Source organism: Micropterus salmoides, unplaced genomic scaffold, assembly GCF_014851395.1.
Source record: "Micropterus salmoides isolate LMB-PRFRI ecotype aquatic unplaced genomic scaffold, ASM1485139v1 Ms_hic_scaffold_15, whole genome shotgun sequence".
Taxonomy (NCBI): Eukaryota; Metazoa; Chordata; class Actinopteri; order Centrarchiformes; family Centrarchidae; genus Micropterus; species Micropterus salmoides.
In genome coordinates this window covers 14,560,755-14,585,866 of record NW_024040596.1, presented here as the reverse complement: position 1 = coordinate 14,585,866, position 25,112 = coordinate 14,560,755, and the positions used below count along the sequence as shown (strand labels likewise).

The following is a 25,112-nucleotide window of genomic DNA, read 5'->3' as shown; positions in this document are numbered from 1 at the left end:
CATTGTTGGGCCAGATGCTGGTGTATTGGTGACATATAGTGCAAGGCAAGAAAAACAAATTTGAAAATCGATTTTTATTTCATGGGTAAAAAAGTAAAACTTTGTAGATATAATGACAGAAATGTAATTAAAGTATGACTCAATGCAGAAAAAAAGCCCCTATGACTGGGAGCTCATTTTGTATCTGACTGTAACTATTGATTATTTTCATTATGGATTAAGTATTTTCTCAAAAAATCAATTGATTTTTTGGTTTATAAAAATTCTGAAGATGGTGAGAAATGCCATCACAATACCCAGAGAACAAGGTGACACCTTCATGATGTTTGTTTTGTCCAACCAACAGTCCAAACCGCAACATAACCTCAACATGTTGTTGTTGCATGAAAAGTTGTGAAAATGAGTTAAATGATGATCAAAATAGTTGCCAATTAATTGTCTGTAAAGCGAGTAATTGATTAATCAACTAATCATTTCAGCTGTATGAGGTCAGGTAGTTTCAAAACATGGTTTTCATTTGTAATGTAACTAGCAAGAAATAACATTTCCCTATGAACTTAAGTGGAGTAGTACAATATCACGTATAAAGTGGCAGGAAAAAACTCAGGTAGAAGTACCTTATGTTTACTTGTTCCACCACTGTATAAGGATAACGAAAATATCAGTTGCAGCCCTGTTACACCATTTGCTCGCTGAAGCTAAATATTCGTAGATTTCTTAAAAGTTAAACATTTTTTTGCCATTAACGTTACATCAAGTAGAGTCACTTAGTAAACGAGTGATGCGCACTGCACACAGTGCTGTCCTGTTTGTTGTTTGCAGGCACAGGGAACCGTGTCCTCGTCTGACCCGAGCACACAGGAAGTGCTGTAATGCAATTGCAGAGCGGGTTTCTCTCTGTCCGGAGCATCTCTCTCTCGTCGGACACACCGCCCCGCAGACAGTACAGGACGATACTTGGCTAAATATATTTTGGCGTCTCAGTCCTCGGCCGTCCTGCCATCCTGATGTCCAGCGCGTGCGCTAGTCCACTGCAGCTGACGTCACACCCAGCATGGCGGTCAAGGTGACTCCGTCGATATTTCTTATCTGATATTAATTTTAAAGGCAGTAAAGCGGCGGGGAAGGTTCGGCTGTGGGGACGCGTGGGTTTAAAGCTCTTGTATGCAGCGGAGTCACCCATTATTTTATCTCTGCATCTTTACATAGGCGCGTCACTGCCGGCCTTGCAGAGACAACTGTAATTTCTTTCCTATGTTCCATGTGTGTTTGTGAGAGATTTGGCATGGAGCTGTTTTATTTTGTAGTCTGAACGGTTATTTTCCCATGCAGGGATTTGCAGTCTGTGATCGATCCTAAAAATCAAAGCCAAAATGACAGCCTGAACTTCAGTTTTATTGATTGGACATATGGAATAGTAGCCTTTTGAAGCCTTGATTGTATGCACCATCTTGATACTCTTGACTTTTTTTGTTATAGCAAACTCCAACTTGTGTGTTATAGGTGCAAGCAACAAAAAGAGCCGACCCCAATGACTTGAAGGCTATTTTTCTGAAGGTAAGACTCACAGAAACCAAAACATTTGGAGCTTTTAACCTACATGGCAACACACAAATACATAGTGTTACAAGTGTACTAGCGTTGCAGTCAGTGAGTGGTTTCTGTGTGGTGTCCATTGGGATGCATAGTTCAATAAAGGTCACTCAAATGCTTCAACTAATTTTGGATCAGCTAGAAGAACCCCCCACCCAACGCTGCTTTGACTTTGTTTGTGTGTGTTTGTCTGGCTTGCGTGTCTTGATCTTCAGCATGTCATTGAATTTCTCGTCACGCTCTGTCCGCTACCCTTCAAAGAAACAATTCCCCTGGCAAGAGTGTGGAGGTTTGTTTACCCCCTCAGGACTTGTTTGGAGTATAAACTTGTTCCTGAGAGTAGGGAGTCTGTTTGAGGTACAAGTCGCCTTATGGTCCCTCCACATCTCTTGACTCGATAAGAGGGCTGTGTAATTTGTAATGCATATTCAGGTGGAAGAGTTAATTACTGGAAGCTCATTCTGACTGCCTGTATAATTTGATTAAGAACTACTTGAGGCCTACTGTGAGGGTGAATGGATACACAATCGTGTGATGGAGTAATGTGGCAATAAATTGCTTGGAATTAATATTTTCACTTAAAACATTAATTCAACAGAGTGCATTGAATTGTAGCCCTGAAAAACACTTGTCGTGAAGGTCTCCTCCCACCCTCGTTCTCTGTTTATCTCGTGCTCTCTCTCTCTATCCGAGCTTGGCTCAGACCCACAAGCGCGGCCTTTCTGTTGCCAGTTCATTTGGCGCTTGTGTTTCCAGAGCTATCTCTGTTCCAACTTTGAAACCCAACCTGGGCTCTAAAAATGACCCTACGTCTTAAAGACTGACTGAGAGCTCAGTTTGAGGCACAGCGCTGCACGTGTTTGGCTTCAGTCAAGTAAAACACAGTCGTAACACAAAGCTTGCAAGGTCATTTATTAAATTATTGTCACTATGCGTTTTATCAGTTTAAATTAGGTTTGGGCCTAATGACGATATATACAGTAAGACGAGGTATCCCTTAAAAACTGGAGCTACAGTCTCAGATTTCCGGCCGTTGCAAATAAATGAGCAGGACTGACTTATGGTAATATTAGATATACATGATTTTCGAATTAGTGTGATAAAGTACAGACATTTAAGACACTAGATTATCTATTGTACAGTATTGGACTGTATACCACCTGGCCATCAGGATAAATTTGGGTGGAGAAAGTGATAGAGCACCACTTGCTCATCCAACAGGAGCCCTCCAGCAATGCCCTGAGCCTCGAAATGCTCCAGTTAGAGCTGCACTGTGGCCAGCACACTGTACTGGGCAGCTTCATGATGTGAATTTCAGTGACTGTGTGAGTGTGAGTAGGGTGTTCCTGAAAAATAAAGCATGGCCCTGAGCAGTCCCTCACATTAATAAATAAAGATTAAAACACAGTTATACACTCTCACCAAAACACCAATCATGAGCATAGTCATTACATGTAATAAATCACAAGGCATATTTATTAAAGTGTATGGCGCACAGCATGCATCATCTATATTGTATGTTATGTTTTGTATCTGATGTTATTCTTTTTAAATGTAATTGTGTATCTCCTTTGTCTGTTGATGAGATGGATATGTTTGTATCTAGTGCTAGGAGACGTGTTTCTTTGTCCTGCATGAAAGACTTACATTGATTAGAAAGAGGCTGCTGCTTTTCAATACTTTGTCATAACGGGATGTAGGGAAGCATTGTAAAGATTTAATATGCTTTAACTGTGTAGGGCCAGTAAACTGAAAACCATAGGTCCTGGTAGAAAACTGTACACAAACATTATTGTCAGAAAGAAAAGAGATACCAATCGAGACTTGTTGATTTATCACCTGTAGCTTGTTTTTTCTCTGTCATTGCATTCAGTACGTTTAATTTAGATTAATAATCTAAATCCACACATGCTTTGAGACATTTAACATCCGCATTTACAGCTCTGTCTGTGTCTCCTCTGCAGTATGCCAGTGTGGTGCAGGATGGAGAGCATTACATGACCCCCAATGACTTTGTGCAGAGTTACCTGGGTCTGCATGCACAGCCTCAGTATAATCCCAAAACTGTGGAACTGATAGCTGGAGTCGCTGACACTACTAAGGATGGGTGAGTACCTACAGTGATGTGAGCAAAGTTGCTGTGGGAGTCCTCTGTTGATGTCGATGTGTTGATACATGTAGCTTAATTGTTATTCCTTTTTATGTCTGTATTTCCTCAACAAATGTTTTGTAGACCTTTTGCTTCCTCACACTGAAAATCCCCGTGTCAGCACTGGTACATGTTTTTGGTCTGAAATAGCCTCTTGCTATCTCTCTGTGCATTAGATCTCATTTTGATATAAACAACTGAATTTTCCTTTGTCTTGACACTTCTCCAGCAGTAACGACTTTGCAGTTGGAGTTGCTGCTATTTGAATGTAGATAAAAGTATATACTACTTGTCATAATTTGTTGTGTGTGGGAACCAAAGGAAACTGGATTTTGCAGATACCACACTACATGAAAGGGCATTATTATAGAAGAAAACAAGTGTGTCAGTCTTAACTGACGTGAGCACAACAAGACCTTTTATGTTAGGATTATGTTGTATTAAATGTACTGTACTTACATTGTCTTTACACACTTTGTTGATAAATTCCTGAACCTGTGTGACACATTTAACTACATATATGGCACCAATAAATACACAAAAAACTTGTGTCTTAGCCAAAATGTATGTAAAAGGTCATTTGGCCACCTTGACCTTCATCCAGTTAGAGCGAGATACATTTAGCTTTAATGGATATTTACAACAAAGCAAACCATGAAGGCCTGTTTCATCGGTTTTATGTCACTAAAGCAACTGGATATCACATGATAACCTTTAAAGCCACGTTGACACAATTCTCTTAATCTTGGTATAATAATTTTTATTTCCAGTGTGCCTCCTGTTGCGCTCTTTTTATTAAATATTCTTCAGATTTACTGAAGGAGTGCACCACAAACATGTGTAGTAGCTGCCAAAGAGACTGTTAATGATTTATCTCAATGATGTTTGCAGAGTCAATATGTATCTTTATTATTATACTATTTTACACCAAAGGCTGATCGATTTAAAATCCATTGATAAGATAAGCAAAATTATATCTCATGGTTCTAGCTGCACTTATATGAACTTTTAATGAAAGTTTGCTGTAGTTAGATCTTCGCTATGTTTCACTGTAAGCTGAAGAATGAAAATAAATGTCACCTTCAGGTCCTTAAATGTTCAAATTCCCATTTTTTTCTGAGCACATTAAGGACTTCTTCGTCCATGTCACTTGAGGTTCAATGTAATTGTACAATAATACATGTATATAGTTTATAAAATAAACAACAGAATATAATAGAATGAAGCTCAGCCTTCAGACACCATGGATGAGAAGTCCATCTACTAATATTTATGTCAACTGGGCAAACTCCATTTGTCGATGAAGATCATGTGATGTGATTGAAAGCTCCAGAACGACTACCTTGTTGTTGGTGAAATAGTTTTGTCAAATACTCTTTCCAAGGTCAAGTGTAAAATTTAAAGCTTAGCTGAGAATTAGGCTTAGTATCATGTTAATAAAGCGGTGCTGCAAACTAGTTCACGCATTCAACTGAAGCTGCACCAGAAACACACATTACATACCTAATGTTCCTCATCATCAAACAATCACACCCTCTCAAAAAATATTTCCCATCAATCCCTCTGCTCTGTCATACCACTGCTGCCTGCATCAGTATTGCTGCTTTTTTTCAGCCCCAGCATCCACCAGTAGGCAATGGTGTGTGTGTAAAGATACTGTATCTGTGGGGAGTAAAGAGGTCGAAGCCTTGAAGCCAAACTGTAACAATGTTCTGCTGTAATAAACATTTATTGTGAGTTGTCTGACTGAACTGCATTTTCTGCTGTCCTTCAGTCAGTGTATTTGTGTTTTTTTCAGGATGGATTGTGTCTGTAGTTGTAGTTTTTGTTATCAGATTGCACTCTTTCTCTCGTCCAAACAGGCTGATCTCTTTCCAGGAGTTTCTGGCCTTTGAATCAGTTCTATGTGCCCCAGATGCCCTGTTCATAGTTGCCTTTCAGTTGTTTGACAAGACTGGCACAGGGAACATCTCATTCGGTATGTACATGGTGGTTAATGTCAGTACACTGGTGTGGGGGTGTACTTTACTGGAGACTAAGCATCATGTTGTGTACATACAGTGTTGTTTAAACACCATGTTAGAATAGCTCTGACTTTGACTGAAGATTTTAAATTCATGTAGGTAAGAAATGTATTTAAGGAGCTTTTTTTGTTGTAGTTTTAATGGATACGTAATAGAAATCAATGATGATGGAAAGTGCCAAAAACTACTCCAAGAGGTGTCTTTGAGTATAACATTGATCGTTCGTGGGTCGCAAGTGCTACTCTAAAAGCATGTGTCAATAAATGCAGCAGTAGACACGTCTTTATAACCATTATTACCAGTCATTATAACCAGCTCCATCTGACAAGAAGAGAAATGAATCCAGCATGTCATAAAGCAAGAGATGCAGAGTCTTACAAAGAAGTTGCTGCTATGCTCTGTCTGTGCAATGGGCCTCCATAAAGGCGACTGAAATTGAGAGCAGTGCTTATACAGAAAATTTCCTGGATGGAGTCCCATGAAAATGTGGAAGGAGTGGGACTGTCAAACAGCCTATTCAGCTTCACAGTCCAAATGGACTCTTTCCTCTACTTTAACAAGGTTCTCCACAAATGGCATGAGGGTGTGAGATGGATGTTGCAATTGCATCTTGCATGTTTCTCCTTGTGTTTCTTGTTATTGCTCACTCATGTCTCACTCTTCCAGAGAATGTACGTGACATCTTCAGCCAGACCACAGTTCATCACCACATTCCCTTCAACTGGGACTGTGAGTTTATCAGGCTACACTTTGGCCATGAAAGAAACAAGAACCTTAGCTACACAGAGTTCACTCAGTTTCTGCAGGTATGTTGTGCATCTATACCTTCATCTGTTTTATTTTAGAACCATGAGCTGCATGATAAACTTGTCAATATTCTTAGGAAAATGAATAGTTTAACATCTTCATCATCTTCGCTTTCTTGCCGAGAGTTGAGAGCTGAGAAGATTGATACCCATCACATGTATGTACTATACCCTAAATATGAAGCTACCACCAGAAGCCAGTTAGCTTAGCTTAGCATAAAGACTGAAAACAGAGGGAAACAGCTAGGTTGGCTCCTTCTAAGGTGTATTAAAAAAATCTGCTCATTAACTAGCATTAATTAATTTAATTAATCGTAATCAATTAGTGAGACGCACCTTCCTAGGTCAAGTGTAGTGCATTCTTGGAGTCTGTGCTGTTGCCTGATAACCTCCAGAAAGTAACTGCGCAAAAATTGTCCGACACATATCCTCCGGTAAAAGATTTTATTTTTTGTTAAGCTAACCGGCTGCTGGCTCCAGCTCTATAATTAATATCATGCTCATATAATGATTAGAAACAAGAGTGGTATTGATCTATTGAACTAATTGTTGGCAAGAATGCAAAAAAGTGTATTTGCCAAAATGCTAGACTATTGCTTTATTGCTGCGATGTACAACTTGTATTTAAAACAAACCTGGAACTGAAACAAAAACTGAAATGAAAACATACCCCCAAATGGAGGCGTAATGAACCCACTAGCTGTAGCACTTCCTCTGACATGATCGTTCCAAGACGCATATGACCATACTATTTAGTATGCCAGAAAAACATTTAGTATGTCCCATACATACTGTAGTATGTGATAAGCAGTATGCCAAAAATACCAGGATGCCCTACTGCATGCAGTCACATTTTGCAGTATGCAAGCCAGCATGCTTTTCTGGCTATTCTGAGACACAATCCTCTGCACAGTATGAGCAAGAGGGTGAAAGTTCTAGGCACAATGTTATGACAAAGTAGTATACGGCATGCAACAGTACGTACTTTGTAAGGGCAGCTGCAGTATATACTAAAAGTAAAAAGAAAAAGTATTCGGTTTGGAATGAAACATCTTCCCCTTCTTGCTTGTTTTACGCTTGTGGCGTGTTACTGACACCCAATGGTATGGAGTGTTTTAATCACCCGTCTGTAGGAACGTTTATTTACATCAACGCGACTCAGTGAGATAAAGTTGATCATAGTGACCAAACCACTTACTGAAAGTGAAAGTGAGGATGGATGCATTTGGTTTTGTTCTTATTGTTTAGAAATCCAACATTTAATATGAATGAGAAAGATTGTGCTTTATTTGCATCTAAAAGAAGCATAATGTTTTGTCTTGTCATGCTAGCACAGTACAGTGTACATTTATTGACCTTAGCAGCTCATAAGATCTACGATTAAACAGATTTGTATGTAAATGCAACACTATATGCTACAAAACATAGGGACAGCACACAGAATGTATTTTTCAGTTTTTTCCCTCAACATCTTAGAAAGTGCGGATCAGTAAATGTGAAACCATTCATAATGATCACCTTCATCCTGTGGTGAGGCATTCTCATCCTGCTGAGGTGACAAATTATGCAATGTGAACTACATGCAGTATATCATCTCTTAAGATAATGGAGTTGTGGTGCGGAGATGCATCTTTAGTGTTTCATCTCTTCAACCGTTCTAGTGGTTTGCGGTAGCCCAGTGAGCCATTAAGACACTTAACGTTGTTGTTTGGCTTTGTAGGCCGTTGCCTGTATCTCACTTAGACCTCTGTGCTGTTAAATCAGCAGCAGCAGTTCGTTCAGAGAGGAACCTGGTTTGGAGTGGAGGGCTGTGGTCTTATGCAGAATCTGGGTGGTCCAAGAGTTAAACAGGCTGCGCTGCAGTGTGGGATCCCTCAAAGCAGTTTGTGGTTTATCATACTAGACTAGGGCTTCCCACCGCTACACCAAAGATTGTGTGTGCAGGATTTAATTTACATTTTTTATTATTATTGTCTTGTTGTTCCGTCACATCCCAGTACATTTCCTTTAACTGAGGCTGAGTAGTATGAAAGTACAGATTTATGTGTGGACTTGATTGTTTGTTTTTCAAACAGCCTTGGCTCTGCCACCCTGTGGTTGTTGCAGTATTTGGCTGGACTTGAAACTTCAGTGAGAGCAGACAAAGTGGAGCATTTGTTCGCTTGAAAAGTTGTAATGTTTGTGAGGCGCCAAAAGTTTCATCATGAGTTTTCATCAGCAAATACTGAGAGAATCCATCTTCAGCAACAATCCACTGATTAGGTTATCAGAACCAGAGTGTAAAGAGGAAGTAAAGCTTAATATGACAGTGACGTTGCTCTGTGATCCCCTGGTCATATGCGATGAGCTTTGACAGCAGACATTGACCTGGGGTCAGCCTCCTCCTGCATCCACATCTGATTGCATGGTTGTCATATTGAATCATCTTCCTGCGGACGCCGGCTGTCTCACCAACTGCTCGGCTCTGCTCCGGGATCGGACTTGTCGGGACATGGTTTTCATTAGCCTCCAGAGAGACAGTGGTGATTACAAAAGCCAGTGTTTGACACATCTGATGACTTTCGCTTCTGTCAGACGCTGATATTATACTTAAATCCTCCAAAGTTCTATTTCTCTGTTCCCAATGCAATGCTCTTCATCACTGGAGCACATTCTTTGCTTCTTTTGTCAGTTAACAGCTGGCTCTCTCTGTGTGTGTTGCTGCAGGAGTTACAGTTGGAGCATGCCCGCCAGGCGTTTGCACAAAAAGACAAGAACAAAAGTGGCACCATCACAGCCTTGGACTTCAGCGACATCATGGCCACCATCAGACATCACATGCTGACTCCATTTGTAGAGGAGAACCTGGTTTCAGTAAGTTTAACAAGAACTTCTACACCAGTTGCAAATATTTAAAGTAGCTGTAATCTATATTTTTATAATGACAATGTATCAAATGACAGCTTGAAAAAAAGTGATGAAGGGGTTTTTGAGTAGTGATTAACCTACAGCGAATTTAGCTGTCTATCATGCAGCTTTACTGTTTTGTTTCACTCTCACAGCTCTCATAGTGTCGCTTTCGGCCGCTGCAGGCAGCTGTTTTCAGTGGAAAAAGCTCTAAAAACCCACTGTGCACTACCCGCTCAGCATCAAACAGCACAGTTAGCGACTAGCTGGTGAATTTAGTGGAGCATTTATCAGCTAAAGAGCCACATATTTCCCTCAGGAGTAGGTAGAGACCAAAAACTGTTTTCTAAAAAATCCAGATCCAGCCGAAGTCTTCCTATACAGAAGCAATGACAGACATTTGGATTTTTCTCTAGGCTGCAGGAGGCAGCACCTCCCACATGGTGAGCTTCTCCTACTTCAATGCCTTCAACGCCCTCCTCAACAACATGGAGCTGGTCCGCAAGATTTACAGCACCCTCGCCGGCACTCACAGAGACACACTTGTTACCAAAGGTACACCTGAGATGCTCCTGACACCGCTGAAATTTGTTGTGTGTTTCATATGTGATATGAAATGTAGCTGTGCGATCATGTTTTAACTTTCTTGACAGAGCGGTGTGAGTGAACACACAAGGAGCATTTACTGTAGAACTAAGTTACAAAGGTAAATGTACATTTTTAACTTGGTAATCAGATCACCTACCACATGTAGACCTGTGTTGACGATAGTTGCTCTCAATCACATCTGCTCCTAATTGTGTTTCCCATTGAGATGCAAACTGTAGACTGTTACTCTACTTTCTCTCCATCGTTTTCCTCCTCCCAGAAAAGACTTTGGGCTAGATAGTATTTGCAAATAATTCTTGTTATTTGTATTACCAGCATATGAGATGGGTGGGTTTTAAGTGTGAAGTTAACACTCATGTGTCAGCGGTCAGTCACAGAAAAGTATATTATTGCGGTACTCGAGATCAAAGAAGGCAGCTTGTAACCAAAGGTTGCAATGCTTGGACCTGACAGGAAGGTCTTTGTGAGGGAAGTGAATAACTAAGTCTTTTCCCTCCTTCAACGACTACCATTAGGTTTCTTTTGAGAAAGACCACCTGATGGTAATGGAACTTCTCAGCAGGCAACAGTAAAAAATGAATTTAAAGCACATATAAGAGAGTGACGCAGGATGCTGCTGGGAGGATGCATGCTCACTTAGTGTACTCAGGGTACACTAAGTTTTTTAAAATATCTTTCAGGAATCTCTATCTTTCCTTAAATATCCTGTTTAGCAGCAACATCCACAATAACATCAAAACAAACAAGGAACAGTATTTGCAAACACTTTTTAATACTAGCCTGCTGTAGAAAATACCTAACATATCTAACCCCTCAGCTTCCTATTGACTTTAATGTATTGATGCTTCTTTCTATTGCATTGTAGAGGAGTTTGTTCATGCTGCAAATAAGTTCGGTCAAATCACGCCAATGGAGATTGACATCCTGTACCAGCTCGTTGGTCTCCACTCTCACTCCGGGTAAGATTCGGAATTACTCCTCTGGAGTCTGTCTGTGCATCAGTGAACACACGGATCATGTTTTATTTACAGTAATATAACTTGATTTATATATCATGTAGAGCGAAAGTGCTGATGTGGGGCTTTAACATTTATGTCTGCAGACCATAAAACATTTGAAAGGAACTTTTAAAACTGTGAATTATTAATATTTTCATTCATTTACAGGCATACATAGACTTTAAGTAAAAAAGGCTCAAAATGAGTTGGATGATTATGACTTTGTAAGGTTTTATACACATGTGTCATTTCTTATGTACTTTGGGTTCCTGGCAGCTTAATATGTTGTTTCCATTTCGGTGCATTCAAAACATTTATACAAAACCGTGTTTTTTTTCTTTTATCCCACTATGAATGGAATAAATAAGTTACAGGTCTGTTTATTGGCTGTAAAGATAAAGTTATTGCTCATTCCGTTTAACAACAGTGGCTCCATTTACAACATAAAACATGGATACAGACTTTACGATGCGTCAGGCCAGTGGGGAATATTTGTGTCTCAAACATTTAGTAACAAAACACTTTCATTTGCTTGTTGGGCCACGGGCACTCATCCAGCGTTGTTTGTCTGTTGTTTATATAAGCTTAAATTAAAGTTGCAGTAACTTGGAGTTATATCCCAGTAAAAGGTCTGTGGAAAATCTTACATCACTGGCTGCTACTCACAGGAGATGCAGGGCTCTGTGCTTTTTCCTGGCCTAACTCCCTCCCCTGCTGTTGTGTGTTAAGGCGGCTGAACCATACAGACATCGAGAGGATAGCCCCGTTGGAGGAGGGAGCCATGCCATACCACCATGCAGAGGCCCAGAGACAGGTAGCCTGACTGACTCCTCTAATACACCTCACATCCTCCTGCCTTTTATCAAAGCCTTTTCCTCTTCTCCCCTTTCTGCTTCTTTCCCAGAAAGGAGCAAAAAAAGGTGTTCAGTTGCTGAATTAGCAGAGTGCCCATGTTTTTCTTCCCTTGTGAAGCGCATTACTTAAACTCCTAGATAAAAGTACACCAATTATAGTTACAGAAGAGAAATGGATTGTTGCGTTGCACCTCTCCATGAAAGGCTCTCCCCATTTTATTCAGTATAGCTGCACATACACATCAGCTGCAATCACACATCTGAGAAGCCAATAAGAGGCTTTTATCAGTGTGCTGCTTGAGGAGTTTTAGGGAGCCTTTAGTAAAGTCTGCTAATGGCAGAAGGGGGAGTGGGAGTCAAGGTGGATGTGGGAGAACAAAATAGTTCCTGCCTCCACCGGATAACACGGCTCTATATCAGGCTGTGGTCAGAGCTTTCAGGCCACTCATGCTCCTGGGACTCATACTCAGAGGTCTGGAATTTGATTCCTTTGGGGGGGGATGCTGCAATTCTCAGGCCTGCCCTTTAGTGGAAGAAGGCTAATTGTTTTAAACCCTTTGATCAAGACCTGGTCTTGTTAGCATGCAACCCTCGGTGGAAGCATCTGGGAAGAGGAAAAAACTGATCTGCTCAACCCCCTTCTCATCTGTTCCGGGAGAAGTTACTCACCATACTTTAACAGTCTCACCCGGACTGTGTAATATTCATGTAGATACTTATCTGTACATGGGAAAGGCTTGTGGGGCTAATCTGTTCCCCTGAACCACAGTGAAAACAAAGGGTCTCCGCTTTCAACATCAAACATCAATCAAGAGATCAAGTTGATAATAGAGAAATTATACTTTGTTGTAATAATGTAAGAAGACCGTTAGCTTGTAGCCTCCCACATGTAGCATGTGTGGAAAATTCAGCTACAGGTTCACACAGTCATTTACCGAATCCAGAGGTGGTCTGTCTGTGACATTTAATACTGGCTGATGATGAATCAGACTTTATGTGACGTGTTCACATTCCATCGCCTTCCTCCGTCGTTGAGTACTCCATAGCATTTTCCTTTCCACAATGTATCTGGTTTGCTATAGTTTAATAGCCAGCCCGATTCATGGTTAGTGTTCTGACCCCCCATCTCGTCTTTCTCCAGATTCATTTGACCACTGGTGTCTCTTTCTCCTATACAGCACACCCATGAAACGTCTCGGCCCATCTGGCTCCAGGCCGGAGAGTCTGCCTACAGGTTTGCTCTGGGCTCAATCGCTGGAGGTGAGTGACATGTCTGCGGCAGAGCCCCCTGCCTGCCCGAAGGGTAACCTTAGCCGGGCCAGACTGGCGCTGAGGCCCCGCGGCCAGCCATTGTGCATGCAGGGAGAGAGGGGTTGTGATGTGAGGCTCCGGCATTGTGCTGCCGTGCCACTGGTGGCTCCAGGCTGTCTTTGGAGTCGGAGCTTTGGAATGACACAAATCTTCCGGAACCGCACTCTCTGGAATCTCCGTCTAATTACAGTGGAAGGAACTGATACAAGGAACCTAACTGACATAACTGCCCCTCAGATAGGATCCTGTGTGTGTGCGTGTGTGTGTGTGTGTGTGTGTGTGTGTGTGTGTGTGTGTGTGTGTGTGTGTGCTCTACTCAAACACGCAAATCAATCCTCACTCACCAGCGGCCAATTCAGGCACGGTGAAAAAAGCAATGTATATCGTGATGCTTATGGTGAAACCGCCATGTCTTTGTGGTGATAATGAGCTGTTTCTCACCCGGCCTCTATGCTGACAGAGCTATTTGCATGTTTGAGAGATTACAACAGCCTTTGATGTCAGACAAGACATGGCAAGTAAAACTGAGAGCAGGAGTTTAGTGCAACTTGCTGCAGCTTTGCCACCCCATACATGCCAACAGTTTTTTATTCTACCATTTGTCAGTGATCATTAAACAGCACACAATAATTGTGTAATTGTGCAAGAGACTAACAAATTAATTGGGGTGCCATGGTCGCTTGTATGCACCAAGAGGACTGTCCAAGAGCTCGAAAATACTATTTAACTAAATAGTATAATAATTAATAATCTATTAACTAAAGCTGGAAACTTTAGTTAATAGATTAGTCCATCAAAAGAAATTCAAAGAATTTGACTATCGATTGATTGTTCCAGTCATTTTTCAAGCAAAATGTCACTAGTTTCAGCTTCTCAAATGTGAGGATTTGCTGACAAGGAATTTATAGATGCCACCTTGGACTTTGTGAAATGATATTTTCTGACATTTTATAGACCAAACAGTTAATCGATAATGAAAAGAATTGTTAGTTGCAGCCCTAATCCTCACAGTTTTAAGTATGTGTCTTAAGAAAACTAAATCATAAATACAATAAAGTTAATACATTTATATTTACATAATTTTTGACATGCTGTTCAGATACTTAAAAATGCTGGCAAAACATTGCTTCTTGAAAAACAGAGCAAAGATTTCAACCAGTGGAAAAAATGTGTGTGTTTTATAGCCACTGGTGCCACGGCTGTGTACCCCATCGACCTGGTGAAGACACGCATGCAGAACCAGCGCTCCACAGGCTCCTTTGTAGGAGAGCTGATGTACAAGAACAGCTTCGACTGCGCGAAGAAAGTGCTCCGTTACGAGGGCATCTTCGGATTCTACAGAGGTAAACCCTTGACAGATTTTATAGTACTTAAGAAGGACCTGAAATGTGTGTGCAGGCCAACATGTGGGTCTCGTGCAAAACAAAACCGCCTGATGGGAAAGCATTAGGAATTCTCAGTGTGCTAATATCAGCAGCATGGTTTGCTAATTGATACCAGAAACCTTTGCCCTCCCTGTTCGGCAGTGAATAAAGCAACACACAGGGGTCACGTTTTCATTATCTCAATACCTGGGAGAGCTTCCCAGAGGAAAATGACCAGGAGAATTCATGTAGTAGCAGTGTCTGATCTGTCTCTGCCCGAGTGGTGATAATGGTGCTGAAGGCTTGTGATATACAACACTTCTCCCCCTCAGGCTGTTCATATGAAGGAAGTCAAGACTGCCATCTACTGCTACCTCCACCACTGCAGCTCTTTGTTGCTCTGATCTGCCTCCCTCTGCCTTCCTTCCTCCCCTCTTACACATGATAAGAGGGTGATTGACTCAGAGACAGACACGCTCGGCTGTTTTGTGGCGGCATACCAGCAGCAGTCACTCAGCAGCTCCTTCAGAAGTTTATCTGGCCTGATGAAGGACAGACGGTGAAACAGTATGGTGGTTATCGCCACTGTAGCACCAAGCCCCCCTCACCCTCACCCCCTCCGATCATATGCGTGACCACACAGCTCTCTCTGTTCCCCACCAACACTGGGTTCAGGCCTCGACAATGCTGATCCCATACGCACCAGCAGTGTCATATTTTTGGACTTTTATTCACTTTCAATGGGACCTTTGTGTTTTGGTGCATCAGATGTATCAGCCACATCTGTAAATATTTATGGGTTTGTTTTACACACACAAGAACCCTGCAGCTTACATTGTTCTAGCTGTCAGTGGATGTATTCATTCAGCAAAAGATAAAAAAAATGTGCATTCATTTCAAGCCAGACTTCGTCTCTCTCCCTGTCAGGTATTCTAATGGTATCCATGAATAATATTTTGCAGGTCTCCTCCCGCAGCTCATTGGCGTTGCCCCGGAGAAAGCTATCAAACTCACGGTAAGTCATCCCACTGTGTAGCTCCGAGTGTTCAAAAAAGTTGCCCCGAATGATTCACTGTGAATGAAAAACATGCATAGAGCGTAGAAGAAGCGCACTCTTCGCAATCAGGAAGGGACTGCAACCACAAGTTAACATTAATGCCCTGCTATCAAGATTGGGATTGGGTCTCATCTGACTTCTCTCTTGATGTCTTCTTTCCTTTTATTTTCTCTTTTTTTTCAGGTGAATGATTTTGTCAGAGACAAGTTCACCACACAAGATGATACCATCCCTCTGCCTGCGGAAATTCTCGCTGGTGGATGTGTAAGCATTACAGTGCTTTAGAGATCTTAGAAAATCAGTCAGTAGATGAACTCAAAACCAAGTACATGAACACCTAAAATATATGAGAAATAAACACGGTTTTAAAGACATGTATGTGGGTAAATATCGGAAACTATTTTCTGTCTTTTGGTTTATCATGAGGTGGTTTACTACAATACATACTTGTCATTACCAACCAAAGTAAAATGAAAGTATTTTAGATGTAAAGCATATTCCTGCCAACACTCCTGATCACACTGCTGTTTGGATGTTACCCGCTGTACCTGCAGGGCCAGATCGCTATTTGTTAACAGTCTAAGGACTATGTATAGTAGTGGTTTAAGTATTCAGATCCTTTATTTAGGTAAATTTAGCAATACTGCACTGTAAATATGCACGATTACAAGTAAAATGACCTGCCTTGAGAATGTCACCTAAGTATTATTACCAAAATTTACTTTTTAGTGTCAAAGTAAAAAAATAAAAGTACTCATATATTATTGGATCATTATTAATGATGCATTAAAGTAGCATTTTACTGTTGTATGTTTTCACTATTTCATGTACTATTAGGTAGTTTATAACAATAAGCATCACACTTTATAAGCTCATCATGTTTTGTATGTAAAATCTTAGATAAGGGTTTAAAGATAAAAATTGTAGTGGAGTAGAATCGTAACGTAGCATTTGAATTGGACATACTCAAGTACCTCATATTTGTACTTAAGTAGTTTACCTAAATAGATGTATGTTGATGTTAGACCTTTAAAATGTCTGAAATATCTGAAAATCATACCAGCCAGATTGGCGGGTAAACTGAACAAATTTTTTTTTGTTTTGGCAGACACAATTTAGTAGTATTTTTAGCTTCATGAATTTTCAATTATGGGGAATTCTTATTAATTGTGGTGATTTGTTTAATAAAGTTGTCTTTTTCATTTTCTGTGGGTCAAGTTATCAGCAAATGCTTCTCATTTAATTTCCATCAGTAATCATTTAATTTCTTTTCCATCAGTTATAATTATTAAATTTGTCTGAGAGATTATAATTATTCAGACGATCTTTTGGTGTCCTACATGGGTTCCCTGAATACAAAAGTTAACTTTTGTCTATAAATTCCCTAAAATTTACCTTTTCTCTCTCTCTCTGTTTTTTTTTTTATTTTTACATCTTTTGATTGCAACACCAGATTAAAGATGTAATTCCATCACTCTGCCTCTCCACTGGCTGTGGTGTAGTGAAACAGGCAGGCCATGCAGCAGAGCCTGCATGTTGCTCACAGAGGAGCGGGGTCGTGACCCCTGTCAGGGTGTAATTGTAGGAAGAGGCCCTGGAGGGTCCTGGATGTAGCTGGGTCTAGCTCAGTGTGATTGAGTTTGACAACGCGGTACATACCTGAGGCGTGGTCACAGTGCAGGTCCGCACACAGGACAACAAGGATGTTTCCTATGCATATATACATTGATACATAGATACATCCCATCTATGGATTGTGTGTCCATGAGATTTATGTTCTTCCATATGAACTGGAAGACATCCTCATGTTATTTTGTCAAAGTTTAAAGTCTGGTTAATCTGACGTCTTGTTAAATTATCACTCCCTTGAGACGAGAGAGCTGAAGAAGATAAAAGAGAGAGGACGAATGCATCAATCTTCAGAGCAGCGGATATTCCCCCTCCGCTTTGAAAATGACTAAATGTGCCTGAGTTTTTTTTAGACCTTTGCTCGGATGTTTACAGATAAGACCCCTGCTCTGAATGTCACTGGCAGCCATCCTGGGGCCTGATTAGATTTGGGGAGGGTGATAAATTTGCCTGAGTCAGAGGGTGCTGTGCCTTTAGGGCATTGCTTGCCCGGACCCCAAGCCGTCCGGGTGATTCAGCACTCTCCCCTGGGAATGGGGGTGAATTGGGGAAGTGTGCGGGGCGAGGCCAGGCTGGGCCGCTCACCCTGCCACAGGAGGTGCCTCAGGGGAGACAAGGGGGCAGAGGGCCGGTGCCAGGGTCAGAGCCTCTCAGCCATGAGCCGGGGCTTCCACTCACCCTGCGCCTGCTCTATTCTGACCCCAGTGGTTCTTCTATCAATGCCTGCTTTTTCCTCCCCCTGTCAAGGCCATTCTCTGACTATATGAAATCAGATCGGGAGAAGAAGAACCTTTTGTGCTTAAGTTTACTGAGATAATTTGAAAACTCTGTTATTAGGGAGAAATGCTTACACATCATTATAGCTTCACCCAAAGTTCACCCCTCAGATGTGTAACCTCACTCAGTCTTAGAAACCTACGTCTGTGCATATAAACCACTTGTCAGCGGCTTCTTTTTCCTGTTGCATCCTGCAGGCTGGAGGTTCCCAGGTGATTTTCACCAATCCTCTGGAGATCGTTAAGATCCGTCTGCAGGTGGCTGGAGAGATAACTACAGGCCCCAGGGTCAGTGCCCTGAATGTTGTGAGAGACCTGGGCTTCTTTGGCCTCTACAAGGTAGGTCAGCACCTCTGCAGCACCATGACGTCTGCAGCATCACCCTCTGCTAACTGTCATACAAGGGCAGGTGAAAGGTGGTGTTCCTGAGATACAATACTAACAACATGGCAGTTTATCTATTGTTCACTCTACTGTGTATAGTAACAATGGAAGGAGTTTGCTAGTAGTTGGGTCAAACTTTTTTCATTTTTGGTTAATCTACAAATCATTATCTCTTAATAATTTGGTTTATAAAATGTCGAAAACACAATCTTCCTAAAGCCCAAGGTGATGTCTACAGATGTTTTGTTTTGATCAACAGTCTAAAACCCAAAGAGATTCATTTTTAAAATAAGAAGAACATCAAATCCTCACAATTAAGGTGGAACTTTGTTTTTTGTTTGAAAATGTAGTTAAACAATTAATGATTTGCAATACCACAATGTAACAGCGCTTAGTAAAAGTCCTCCATTCAGAAAAAAGTATTATCAGCATATATGCAAGTATCTAATCTAATTTGATAGAGTGGCCCCTTTCAGAGTGTTATATTATTATAAACAAATATTACTGAATTATTATCTGATTGTGGCAGTAGGTTATGGTGGCATTAGTTTTAGCTATATTTTTGGGTGTAAAATCATAATCTGTAAAATAACAAATTGCTGTAGCTTTCAATATAGTAAATATGGAGTAAAAAGTACAATTCTTCCCTCTTAAATGTAGTGAAATAAAAGAGTAAAGTAATATAAAAGCAAATAGTACTTGAGTAAATATACTTCACTTTCCACTACTGGATATTAACATGATTAGATTTTATTTTCCTGTAATGATGCACAGATGAAATACTACTGTCTTTGAACAAACATTTGTATGTGTACATAGACATAATAGAGATCAGGATCAGAAATGTGAAGATCAAACGGTCCTTTTGCTGACTGTTTACAATTTTCTGAAACAGCGTTAAACATGCTGTGGCCAACGACCAACAGCAAATTATTGAGGGATTACGCTTTGCTACTGCTCCTTTTCCAGATCCTTGTGGGTTTACTTACAGCTCCAGTCATGTGTTCATACTCCATATTTTAATGAGTAGCAGACAGTGTGTGGCTTGTTAAAAAAAAGAAAGAAAAAAAAAAAGCTGACTTCCTCTTGGCAGAAGAAGCCAGCACACTGGTGTGTGTGTGTGTGTGATGGATTTCTCTCTGGAGGCCCAGTGCTGCAGCTCTGCCTGGGGCTCTTTGGCTCCATCATCAACACTAAAACCCCCTCTAGGTTGAATAAGACAGCACCCAGACCACTTAATCCCCAAGACAAACCTCCCCAAACACTGCCTCTGCTTATGACTGACTGTGGTCAAGATGTATATATATATTTAAATGTATCTCTTTGTGGGGGGGGTTTTCTGTCAGGGAGCCAAAGCTTGCTTTCTGCGTGACATCCCCTTCTCCGCCATCTACTTCCCTGTTTATGCCCACACCAAGGCGAAATTGGCAGATGAGGACGGGAGGCTGGGGCCGCTGCAGCTGCTCACTGCTGGAGCTATTGCAGGTAACAAACATCTGGAAGGCTCAGGGTCTATGGACATCCAAACAGTTGTGTTTTAATTGAGCAACGTGTCACATTTTCTGCTCTTAAGAAATGCATTTTGGTTTCCTCCCTGGTTTGAATTGAATCTCACAACTGTATATACAGTCCTTTTGTCATACCACACTATATAGCCATACCCATTTCAAGCCCTGCATGACGCTGCAGCGGGGATGTCAGAATGTGACACCATCTGTGCATAGTGAAAGCACTTCATTACATCTGTTGCGAAACGTCTCCCAAGGTGTACCGGCGGCTTCGCTGGTGACCCCTGCTGATGTCATCAAAACCAGGCTCCAGGTGGCGGCTCGAGCAGGCCAGACGACATACAGTGGAGTCATCGACTGCTTCAGGAAGATCCTCAAGGAGGAAGGTTTCAGGGCATTTTGGAAGGGCACAGGAGGTAAATGCGCACATACATACACACACTCGGCAGTCCTGTAAATGGTTTCAATACTGGGAAATGAGGCTCGCTGTGGTGGCTGTAATTGTCTAGAACGCACCACAGGAATATTAAATCCCGCATTGTAATTTTCTAACTATCTTCCATTAGCTCGCGTCTTCAGATCTTCACCTCAGTTTGGTGTAACCCTGGTGACCTACGAACTGTTACAGAGATGGTTATACATTGACTTTGGAGGACAGTAAGTACTTTAATACCATTTGCACAAGTGTGTGCCTCTCGTCAATGTCAACAAGTGTGTTTGCCCTAATCTGACTCTCTCCTCAGTCGTCCTACTGGCTCTGTGCCGACCCCAAAACCCATGATCCAGGACCTTCCGTCTGTGACCCCAGACCACGTAGGCGGTTACCATCTGGCCGCTGCAACCTTTGCAGGTGTGGAAAGGAAGTTTGGTCTGCACCTGCCCAAGTTCAAGCCTTCTGGAGAAGTGACAATCAAACCTGCTGAGTCCAAAACAGAACCGCAGGCTTCATAAACCTTCACTCATTGTGACTTCCGAGGGCTGCATGCTCCTCCAGTCATCACGTTTCCTCCAAAATGATTTTATTGAACTACGTTTCAATCAAATGCATTTGAGCAGTTGTTGTACTCTGAATGCTGCACGCTTATGGCTTTATTGTGGTTTCTTTGCATAGCTTGCACAACTTTATTGTACATATTGTACTTCTCTACAGAGGGACATTATGGCATTACAAAGGATTGTTACTGTTTTCTGGTTTGCAATAGTTTGTGTGCATGTGTCAGCTGAATCTCAGACACGAGGATGTACAGATGTTTTCAAGTGTAAGTTTTGAAATCATAACCAGGGACATGGGAAATTATTTAAATGTATTTATTGTATTTTATTGAAATAAATCATTCAACTGTTTCTATGGTGTGAAAAGTACATTCTCAGTTTTGACACCAAGCTTTGAGATTCTTCAGGAGAAAAAACATCTCTGTTCAGATCCTGTCAACATTCATCACAGATCTGGAAATCACTGAGCAGTTACAGCATACAAGATTATCTTTGAGGATATTCCAACTATCTAAAGTCTAACCAGCTGTACTGATTAAGTGAAAACTGGTGCAGTATAGAATATAGAAAGTAGAAAGACATTTGGATTTTGGACATTTCAGTATTTTACAAACAAGTCAATATTTAGTTTATCAAGTCTAACAGGAACAGAGATGACAACATGGGCTACAGTTACAAGAAGTTTACATTCCTGGGTGTTTCAAGATGTGATTGCTTTACTACCTTTGTGAAAATGGAGTTTAGCTATGAAGGGGTGTAGTGGGGCACATATTTGGGTTGAAAAACTCAACTCAAAATTAAGGCTGATAACATTCCCTAAGTGAAGACAGGTAGGAAAGATTAAAATCAAAGTTTAAGGCATCTGGTTGAAGAAAGGACGACTGGTTTGTGTTTGTGTGTATGGCTTCATGATAGTGTCTGAGGTTGATAGCCCTGTTACTTGTGTTATTCCAAGGAAGACTGGTGATGGTCCAGCTAACTAAGAAGGCAGAGTTGTCCAAATAAGGAGGAGTAAGAAATCAAAAGATGTCAATACTGCTTTCTGATCAAAACTTCATGTTTTCTTCCAGTCATGTTGTCATGGCATCTTTTCCTCCAATCAAAACAGGGCTGATAACAAGAGCGCCACTGGTCCCTTAAACATCACGTCCATGGCAGGGGGTTCAGGCAGCCAGGCGCTGAGCTGCCAGCTCCTCTGCATCATCTCTGTTCTCGTTGATCTCTGCCAGTGTGCGGACAAAACGAGTCCATTCGTCATTTCGTGGAACCGAAATTTGCTGGGTGGGGGGGAGAGCACAACAGAGGGACTGTTTAAATTTCAAAATCCAGCTTCTGCTGTGGCAGGTCACAGGGAATGCTCTATATTCATATTTATGGAGAGTAGCGAAATGACGTACTCATACCACAAGGAATAGTTTGACTTAAATACATGACATGCTCTTCACAAATCTCATTAAAAGGTGACCTGCCCACAGTTATGTTTTTTTCAATAAATCACTACAGTACAAATTAGAGCAGGTAAGAGGCTGCCCAAGTGACTACAGTTAAAAAAACAGAAGAGTCAAGAGAAATATAATGGCAAAAAGCTGAGTCACGCCTGCTCACCTCTCCAACATCATACACAAGAACTTGTCCATCAGAGTCTCCCACAGCGATTTCTCTGCCAGAATGAGCCCATCGGACCCTGTTGAGGGCTGGGTTACCCTCTACTGTCACGCTGGCAGTGGGAACCTAAAACAACACCACCATAAAATACCAGCTGGAACAGTGGAAACATGCTCCGCAAACTCTACACGTTTTTCCACAAGTTTATATCGTTTTTAATTATTATTTTTTTTAAGTAGGTAAATGTGTAATTGAGATTTGAGTGTTTGTCTCTTCTAAGATGTAAAGGAAAAGAGCAAAAATAGATGTGATTATATATGTGTATGCTGTTAGTGGGAATGTAGTACCTCGGTGTCGCTGTTGAGGTTCCACAGGTCGAGATGGCCCACTCCGTCTACGCAAGCAAACACAGCAGGGTGAGTCGGAGACCACATGACATCGTACACGTAATCCGAGTTATCTTCAAATGAGTAGAGCGGCTTGTTGTTCTGCAGACATATAGAGATAGATAAAAAAATAACATTTAAATCACTTAATTTATAATAAACTTTTTGATATATGGTCTATGCATGTATTTATACAAAGGTATCAATGTAATGTATATATATGTTCTAACATACTTAATGAATACAGAACTTGATGATGTTATTAGGTTATAACATTTTTAAAACCTCAATTATTTCTTCCTCCTTATTCCTTCTTGGCAGGGCTCTAGGCATGGCACCACCTCTTTAGTCCAGAGTCAAAGTATGTTGCAGTAATATTGGCTTGATTGGCACAAAATTTGGTACAGACTTTCACGTTAGCTGGATGAATTGTAAACTTTTCACTCATATGTAGTGAATACTTGGAATTAACTGAATAATGGAAGTTAATACTGTATTGACTATTATGTATGATTCCAGTTAATATACATTGTTAAACTGATTAATGAAGGATTGTCATGTATTGGCTTAACATGTACTTGATTACTATATACAGATTGATACTTATATAGCTATGGAGTATAGCGACACAAAATCCTGGTGCTTTTGTTATCTCCTGGCATTTTCATGTGAAGGCTCTCTGTGAGCAGTATGGGAAACTCGCTCACTCAACTCAGATCACGATTAACTAGGCGTTAATAATACGTTGTTTGCAGTTGCAGGATTCCAATGACGCTTGAAATTCAGAAGGAGGCAGGAAGTGAAAGGCAGAATGTATGACCTTTGAGTCATTGTGTCACCTGTTCAGTGTGAAGTTGACCTTTGGGTATCACTTACTCGTTGAATCTCATTAACCACCAGGGTGAAACTTTGTCATAATTACTTAATCAATTCTTGAGTTATGGCTAAAAAAATTTGACCCCTGACCACCATTTGCATTCCTAAACAAAAATGGTAAAGCCCATCTAAACATTAGCATGTTCCCATTGGCTGTGCTCGATAATAGGTAAGGGAACGCAAACCTGCTGAAATGCAGTGCAGGCAGTAGGCATGACAAATCAGCTGATGCTGCTCTTTAATCTGTTAGATAGTGTGATGTGCTGTCCATACAATGAGGGTGCACCTTAACCACTGCCAACGCTAACTTTTAAAACACACAACATGGTTATCATTACAATGAGCATCACAGAGCTGGTAGTGGCTTTAGACTTTTTAAATTAGAGGTAACACAATTATTCTTTTGGCTAAACAGAGTCTAGTATTGTGAAATGTCAAATTCAATCAATACCCATTTTAACAGAAACATTTGACTTGAAAATCGCCATTAAAAAGGAACTATGGTGCAGTTGAAAATGAACAAAGGCTGGATTATACGGAACCTTGTAGAAACACAAAACACACAGAGGGGAAAACTTTTTCCTAGACACAGATGGGTCTTTTCACCCAAACAAAACAATCCTGAGGTTTTCTTGGACCTGTAAAATGCACCCTATGCAATGCTCATACCTTGGTGCTCCACAGCTTGACAGTCCAGTCGAAAGAGGAGGTAACAAAGAGGTGGGAGAAGTCCAGGGGCCCTGGGGCTGTGTGGCAGTCGATCCCTGTGATGGGCCCATGGTGGCCCTCAAACATCTCACTGATGCCCGCTTTGCTGTGGAGCACAGAGACCAAGAGGGGCAATTAAGTGCAAATGTACAGACACATTAAATCAAGTGTGACAAATTTAATTTCCAAAAGCAGCAGGTGTTGAGTAGTGACCTTCAGTTGTGATAATGTTATGAATACACATTTCTTTTTTTTAAATGATGGGGCATTACATTAAGCATGAAATAAAGCAACAGGCACAGATGGACCTCTGCTGGACGTCTTCACATCAATCGTTTACTTATATCATGTGATTACCAGCAGGGTGGCAAAAGTACCTGCAACTGCTCAACCACATGTTGCAGAACTGTTACCCAACTGAGGCTCTGATAATTAATGTAGAGAGGTAAATACTCAGCATGAGTGATGCTTATGCATTATTAACTGCAATGAGAGTATCATACCATTGTAAATGAGGTGGAAAATTATTCCCTCAATTACAGAGGTGCTTCTGCCGTGCAAAACATAGCAGCTATCCCCTCTCTGCGGTCTCTGGG

The 25,112-nt window shown here is 41.1% G+C and overlaps 2 protein-coding genes across 3 annotated transcripts in view; one reads left to right on the top strand and one right to left on the bottom strand.

Annotated features, from left to right (window-relative positions):
• Nucleotides 1-654: 654 nt before the first annotated feature.
• LOC119904093 (calcium-binding mitochondrial carrier protein Aralar1-like) lies at nt 655-21,292 on the top strand. Its single transcript, XM_038720493.1, has 18 exons — nt 655-1,066; nt 1,504-1,557; nt 3,558-3,700; nt 5,605-5,720; nt 6,433-6,572; nt 9,279-9,425; nt 9,875-10,013; nt 10,933-11,026; nt 11,795-11,879; nt 13,098-13,179; nt 14,415-14,573; nt 15,557-15,609; nt 15,835-15,915; nt 18,255-18,395; nt 19,787-19,925; nt 20,206-20,364; nt 20,515-20,605; nt 20,692-21,292. The coding sequence occupies exons 1-18, from the start codon at nt 1,055-1,057 to the stop codon at nt 20,897-20,899; spliced, it is 2,043 nt and encodes a 680-aa protein (XP_038576421.1). The 5' UTR covers nt 655-1,054; the 3' UTR covers nt 20,900-21,292.
• dync1i2a (dynein, cytoplasmic 1, intermediate chain 2a) overlaps nt 21,243-25,112 on the bottom strand; it is a 20,332-nt gene continuing 16,462 nt past the window's right edge. For both annotated transcript variants that reach the window (XM_038720494.1, XM_038720495.1), the window contains 4 exons: nt 24,478-24,622; nt 22,894-23,034; nt 22,547-22,672; nt 21,243-22,218 (listed from right to left, as the gene is read on the bottom strand). In XM_038720494.1, the coding sequence (XP_038576422.1) occupies nt 22,105-22,218; nt 22,547-22,672; nt 22,894-23,034; nt 24,478-24,622 (526 nt within the window). In that variant the 3' untranslated portion in view covers nt 21,243-22,104. The remainder of the gene's footprint in view (nt 22,219-22,546; nt 22,673-22,893; nt 23,035-24,477; nt 24,623-25,112) is intronic.

Bases quoted from the DNA above. Each gene is read 5' to 3' on its own strand.
- LOC119904093 (XM_038720493.1), top strand. The intron at 1,558-3,557 runs GTAAGACTCACA...TCTCCTCTGCAG, and splicing joins TGAAGGCTATTTTTCTGAAG to TATGCCAGTGTGGTGCAGGA. The intron at 18,396-19,786 runs GTAGGTCAGCAC...GTTTTCTGTCAG, and splicing joins GCTTCTTTGGCCTCTACAAG to GGAGCCAAAGCTTGCTTTCT.